Raw genomic sequence first — 7,503 nt, 5'->3', positions numbered from 1 at the left:
TATGAGTTTGTATGTAATGTATGAATATAATATACAAGTTTCACTTTTTAAATGGAATTACTGAAATAAATCTACTTTTTCATGATATTCTAATTTTATGACCAGCACCTGTAATTGCTGATTCTGAGACTTGGCTGTCAAAATCTGTGCTTGATAAAGACTTATCCATCAATGTGTTTAACATCTATTGAACAGGCTGCCCAAGAAAAGGAGCTGGTGTTGTTTTATCTTTTAGATTCTGTCTTACAGTTCTGGGGTCGTATTTATAAAGCTTGCGTATGCAAAAAAAGGAGCCCAGAAACTTTCATATACCACTTTTCACGCCAAGTTTGTGACTTATAAAATCCAAACTTGACGTGAAAATGTGCGGTCCCTCATGTCAGCTCTGACCCATGCGTACGCTCATTTTGGAGACTTGAAACTGTGACACAGAACCACACTGTGTAATGATCACTGTCAGATATTTAATTTCACTTCATAATAAGACTTCGATTTTAGATATACTTTAGCTTTCTTAACATAATAATTTACGCATGCTTCTGCTGCTAAGCCATAAGATCTTTGAAACAAAAAACTTAAATCTTAACACATCTCCATTCATCTTCTCATGACCCTGACTCACAGACCCGTCCCCGACAAGAAACATTTCAGCGGAGCACGACAGCAAAAAGCTCGGTTATAGCCACACATTGGGTGCGTGCGCCCTTGTCAGTGTGGATGTGTTATAAAATATTCACTTTTGCGAATGTCCATATTTCTCACACGCGTGGAGTGGGGTGTGGGCGTGAGGAGACTGTCAGCTGCAGATAACAGGCAGGAGGGGGAGTGACAGGGGAGAAGAGCGGTGAACTTAAATTTATCTGACTGATTTAATTTTATTTATTGTTTTTAATCACCCTCTGAGAGAAAATGAATTTGAAGCTGAGTTTTTGAAAAAAATCATTAGATTACTCTAAACATCTGTAAACCTGCAAAATGAGGGAAAAGCTGTGTCAATTACAGCCAATCTGTTCACGTGAGAAGTTGCCAGCTCCTGTCATCCTCCAGACGCACGACAGAGCATGTGCCTGAACCGGCCAATCGTTTGTTTTGACATTGATCAGCTGACTGATTTAAATACACCTTAACATTCATGAGGTACTTTTAATTGACTGTTTATGGTTGAATGTGGGCGTGTAGAGGGTAGAACCTGAGGCGGGACATTGTGCACACACTCTGAGGTGCACGAAAACGTGCGTACGCATGGTTTTAAAAATCTGAATTTATTTATTTTTTTTGCGTATGCCATTTTCACCTTTTGGTCGTATGTTCACTTTTAGTATGATTTCCAAGCAATCCTTTACAAATCTGACCCCTGATCTTTTCTAAATCTGTTCCTAGGAAGTTTGAACTTCTTGCTTTAAGAGTTGTCATGTCTGGGGGACAGTTGTTGACCATTGTTGTCAGTTACAGACCTCCTTCTGCCACTACTGATTCTCTTACATCATTAGCCCAATGTCTGTCTGACTTAAATTTTCAAGAAATCATCTTAGTAGGTGATTTTAATTGGGACTGGCTCACATTAGCATCAGAGGATTTTAAAAATCACTGTCTAGCTTTTAATTTTTCTCAAATTATTGGAAGTCCTACTCACCCTAATTTTAAATATCCAGATAAATCATCAATTCTTGATCTTTTAATCAGCAATATGCCACATAAATACCCCACAACTGCAGTCTTTGTGAATGATACGAGTGATCATTGTGTTTTTGGTGCAGTTAGAGATATAAAAATCCCTCGTTTTAAACCTATTCTTATCCAAAAAAATGAACTATGACGCATTTTAACGAACAAGCCTTCTTTAGGAATTTATTCCATTTTAACTGGGGCATATTTCTTTGTTTGATATTGTTAATCTTGCCTTGGACTATTTTTATGACACTTTTTATTACTTTATTGATAAACATGCTCCATTACATCAGCTCAGAGTTAAAGGTCGAGCGAGTCCCTGGTTCACCTCTGAATTGGCATCTCTTTTGCACAGGAGAAATCAACTTTGGGCAACTGCTAGGAAATCTGGTTCTGAAGTCGACATTTCCGTCAATTGCAAAGCAAATGTACTGCTGCCATAAAAAAGGCAAAACAGAATTATCATTTGTCTGAGACTACAAAATTTTTTAATTACTTAAGGAAATTTTGGCAAACAATCATTGCTCAGATTTTCCCCAGTCATTGACTATAAATTTCTCTGTGGTATCAAATAAACCAGAGATGCTAAATTGTTTAAATGGACTCTTTGTTGCCTCTGGATCTTTTTTGATGCTGTCATTGCTGCTCAACCTTTAATTTCCTCTGTGAACCAATCCTCAAACAAAACCACTTTTTACTTTTCATACATGTCCGTCAGTGAAGTTCATAAGGCACTAAAGAGTCTAGATCCTCGAAAATCTGCAGGACCTGACAATCTTTCCACTTACTTTTTGCGCTTAGCAACAGACTTTATGGCTGAACCAGTCTCTCATATTTTTAATCTCTCTTTACAAACTAATATCATTCCAGACATGTGGAAGGCTGCTTTTGTTCATCCCCTATTAAAAGGTGGTGATCCTGGTGTTAAAAATTATCATCCCATTTCAAAACTTTGTATTTTATCCAAGGTTTTTGAAAAACTAGTTAATATTCAACTTAAAGATTATTTGCAGGCAGCTATCCTGTCATTGCATCAGTCTGGTTTTAGGAAACAGCACAGTACAGTTACAGCCACCATAAAGGCTGTAAAGGACACCATTGAAGCTTTGGATGCTAATCACTGTTGTACTGCTCTTTTTACTGACCTGTCTAAGGCATTTGATACAGTTGACCATACTATTCTTTGTCAAAAGCTGTCAGATATTGGTTTATGAGATAATGCTGTAAGTTGGTTTTCTAATTATCTGTTAAATCGTAGCCAATGTACAATGCAACACAGTGGTTTGTCATCTGATTATTTAAATATCACAAAAGGTGTACCACAGGGTTCAGTTTTGGGTCCTACTCTGTTTTCAATTTATGTAAACAGTGTCGGGGATAAAATTACTGATGCATGTGCACGTTTTTATGCTGATGACACTGTAGTTTATTCCAATGCTAAATCTGTAACTGCTATGCTCGGACGTCTTCAACCTGCATTTGACATTATTAAAATGGACTTGCTTCAGCTCAAACTAGTCCTAAATGCTGTAAAGACAAAGGTCATGCTGTTTGTCAATAAGAAGAAAGTTCCACAAATTCTGCCCCACATTACAACATTGACCGGTATGCCAATAAAATATATAAAACTTTCATTTAATTTGCATATTGAAAATGTTTTTAATAAGTTAAAGATAAAACCAGGCTTTTTCTTTAGAAATAGATCATGTTTTTCTTTCAGTGCTAGGAAGCATCTTGTTTTAATGACCTTTCTGCCCCTGTTGGACCACTGTGACATTGTTTATATGAATACACCTGTCACCTGCCTACACATGTTGGATGCTGTCTATATGATGCATTAAGGTTAACAGGGTATACTGTAAATATTTCTCTCAACACTGCACTTTACTGTATATTCTCAGGTATGCTGGCCATCATTAAGAATTCATAGGCATTGGTACATTTTTATCTGTAAAAATATTATGGGATTGTTCCCGCCTTACGTGTCCTCATATCTTTCACTTAGACAGTCCGGTCACAGGCTACGCTCTCAGGACTTGCTCTCCTTCAATGTTCCATTAACACGGTCAGAACTTGGAAAAAGGCATTCTCTTAATCTGCTCTGTCAACATGGAATGCTCTACAGCAGGATCTGAAATTACGTACTTTGATTCCCTTGGGACAATTCAAATTTCTTCTAAGACAAAAAGAGAAATCTTCTTATGAAACTCTTGTTTTTAGCTCATGTTTTATTAGCTTATTCATTTGAGTCCATTTTTTATTGCTTGTTTTTGTGTAACCACTTGTGTGTTTGTAATTTTTGTTTTATAACAGGTCTCTCTTGGAAATGAGATTCTGGATCTTAATGAGACTACCTGTATGAATAAAGGTCAAATAAAAAAATGGAATAATAAAGACTTACTGAAGAGCAGGAAAACAAGCATAGGGATATGATAGGGGTTCTTGAAGACCAGGACTGAGAATCCCTGCCTTACACTGCCCAATGACTTTATTGGTTGAAGTCAACAGCACCCCACTTTCACTTCCCATGGTGTTAGTAAAGTGCTGCTCTCCATTCCTCAGTTTTCTTAAGAGTTTGCCAGAACTACCTTTGAGCATGTTTACAGTCTCTAGCCAAGGCCTTACCAAACAAGTTCTGCAACAGAGCCTTTTCCTCAGCAACAGGTAGGACTGCAGCTTGTTTGGCTCACAGATACCTCAGCTGCCCATGTGGTCTTGGAGTTTTAAGACCTGATAGACCTCTGTCTTCAGATAAGTTCACCACTCCTCCACCCCCCCTCCCACCTGTTCTGTTATCCACGGTAGACACACACACACGCACACACATCCCCACAGCCATGCGCGTGACAAATACGGTTTTTAAAACGTGAACTTTTTATAACATCCACACTGACAAGGGGCACCCTGCGAGTACCCAAAGCGTGACTTTTTGCTGTTGTGCTGTTGAATTGTGCCTTTTCAGGGAGGGGTCTGTGGGTCAGGTTCGTCTGAGGAGGAAGGAGATGGATGGAGATGTGTGAACTTTTATTTAAGATTTCAGTTTTCTTTTATTTCAAAGCTCCTTCTGGCTCAGCAGCAGCAGAAGCATAAATATTACTGTTAATAAAGCTGATGATAAGTTGAATAAAAATCTAAGTTTGATTCTGAAGGTAAATTAAATATCTGGCAGTGATCATTACACAGTGTGGCTCTAATTCCTCTCTTCACCATCTGTGTCGCAGTTTCACGTCTCCAAAATGAGCGTACACATGGGTCAGAGCTGGAGTGAGGCACCGCACATTTTCATGTCAAGTTTGGATTTTATAAATCACAACCTTCACATGAAAAGTGGCGTACGCAGGTTTCTGGGCTCGATTTGTGCGTACGCAAGTTTTATAAATCCCACCCCAGGGTTAGTTTCAGAGCACTTGTTACCACAGAAACATAAGTGCTTCCTCTCCCATGCAACTTATTCAAGGCTTAATTAATTCAGGTTTACACCAAACTCCTGGTTCATCCATTATGCTAGATTCATGCAATAGGCTCCGGGTGCCTCATGCATAAAGGATTGCACAGCTTTCACATTAAAGGTTGGCGTACGGACAATTTTAGAGAAGTGCACCGCACCAAAAAATTCAGATGTATAAAACTGTGCATGCAGGTTCCTGTGCACCTTTCCTTTATACATCCCAATGAACGTGGAACTGAGACACCTGAGACTCCTCCCCTGACACGCCTCCATTTAAATCTGTAAAATAGATATAAATGTGTCCAGCGTGTGAGATTCTCCTCAGATTGTCCTCTCTGTGGGATCAGAAATGATTTTTAGATGCAGGAAAATTATATATTAAATGGAGAATGAGTGAGAAAACTGTCTAAATAAGTAGTGTAGTGTAAAAATGTGTTTGTCACACGCAAAGGTGTGTGCGTGTGTTGTGTGTGCACGCATGTGCTGTTATTTTCAGCAGCACATGAGGCTGACAGACATTTCTACCTTTACACATCTTTAATAAATGACTGTAAACACAGAGGAACTGATGAGTTTGGTAGAACTTAGAAAAACATTTATTAAATAGTTGATGTGAAGAAAGTGACTCGCAGCGTTGCGAGTTTCTGCCGCGGTGTGGGACTGGGAACAGCTGACATTGATCCAAACACACAACTTTACGCAGCAATCTATTGCATCTTGTGGAGCTGAGGAATCATCACAGCTGAGCTGTGAATTAATCTGCTGAGTTGACAAAATTTTTTCTCATTTAGAATTAAAATGTTTCTTAGATAATTCACACATTTTATTCTCCTCAGCTGTGTGTGCGCTCCGCAGGCCTGCGCTCTGCATGTTTCCAACTATGTGACGGAAATATAAACAGTTTACAGTTCACAGACTGGACTGAGGTTCTTTGATCAGTTTTAGACTGATCTATTTTCTTGTCTGAGGTTAAATGATTTTCAGTCCCGGGGTTCAGTTTCATGATCGTTCGAGTTTAAACAATAAAAACTCAAACTAAAATAAAAACCTAACACCGTGTTCAGACGCTCCTTACATCCAGAAAACACAACAGAGTCATATTTCTGTGGATTCAGGTCAGATTCATGACTTTGTGAGTTAAAACTGTCGACTGAAAAACTTTGCGTGTCTGCCGCAAATTCTCACAGCAGGTGAAAAGTGTGTGTATATTTACGCACACTTTCACACAACGTTGGTTTTAATACATTCCAACGTGGACATATAACCTGGCGCACACAACTTTTCTATGCGTACGCACCATTTATACATGAGGCTCCTGGTGCACCAAAATTTATGAGAGCGAAAAAGTGCAACAAAGTGAGGAAAATAAATATCACCCTTCCTACTTACTCCTTAAAAAGCAAAATGATCTTAATGTTTCTTCATGCATCCTCTTTTTACCAGAATGAAAAAAAATCTGAAAATCCTATATTTCCAGACATGAAAGAGCAAAGAGCACTGTACAGCAGCAAAATGGTGAAGAATGCAATTCTGTTTGAATTCGCTATTCAATTTGGTGTCTTTAAATTCATAAAAGAGCAAGCTGGAAAAGCATTTCTGTTCAAATGAAACATTTTACAACAGAAAGTGTTTGTTTATTTATTTATTTATTTATTTATTTATTTATTTATTTATTTTAGGTATTACGGACTGTCGGTGTGGTTCCCAGATGTCATCAAGCACCTTCAGGCTGATGAATATGCCTCTAGAGTGAAGATTCACAACAATGAGCGCATCGAAGACTTCACCTTCAATTTCACACTGGAGAACCAGATCCACAGAAATGGTGTCTTTATGAATGACAGGTAAAACAGAGTCACTTTCCAGCTACAAAAGTAACATTTTCTGCAAAGAAATGCAGTGTGGATGCTGGGTGCTGAATGACTGTTGAAATTTACTAAAGAAGCTTAAACCACATTGTTAAAGCTAAAAGAAGCTTAGCTAAAAACTAATGGGGCAAAACAGTACCTAAATACTAAAATGAGCTAAATACTAGTTTAAAGCCAAAAGTAAGAAAAAGCCAGCTAGACGTTTAATGTAGTAAAAAAAAAAAGCTAGCTAAACAAAACAAAAGGCTTATTGAATACTTGAAAAAAAATAAAACTCAAGTTAAAATTCTAAATAGTTAAGAACTTCAACCAAAGGGTTAGCTAAAAATAACAAGGCTAGCAAATAGCTAAAAGCAGCAAAAACCTGGATAATGCCGCGTTCACACCGAACGCGATTTCAGCTTCAAAATCGCAGCCAACGCTGAAGTTGGTTGCTTGTGCACTTTGAGGTCAGACGCAGGACAGCAGCGCTGCACTGCAACAGCCTCCCCGCCCCTCCCTCCTCTGTCGGGCTCTGTT

At 38.4% G+C, this 7,503-nt stretch overlaps 1 protein-coding gene across 1 annotated transcript in view; it reads left to right on the top strand.

Moving 5' to 3' along the window:
• LOC106537017 (synaptic vesicle glycoprotein 2C) overlaps positions 1 to 7,503 on the top strand; it is a gene marked incomplete at its 5' end in the record, with an annotated part of 25,986 nt that overhangs the window by 11,720 nt on the left and 6,763 nt on the right. Inside the window, 1 exon segment of the mRNA XM_014034381.1 lies at positions 6,796 to 6,960. Coding sequence (XP_013889835.1) covers positions 6,796 to 6,960 — 165 coding nt within the window.

The sequence above is a fragment of the Austrofundulus limnaeus genome, unplaced genomic scaffold (genome assembly GCF_001266775.1).
Source record: "Austrofundulus limnaeus strain Quisiro unplaced genomic scaffold, Austrofundulus_limnaeus-1.0 Scaffold2087, whole genome shotgun sequence".
In the NCBI taxonomy this organism is placed as follows: Eukaryota; Metazoa; Chordata; class Actinopteri; order Cyprinodontiformes; family Rivulidae; genus Austrofundulus; species Austrofundulus limnaeus.
The sequence above is the reverse complement of the archived record's forward strand: the minus strand, read 5'-3'. Positions and strand labels throughout refer to the sequence as shown.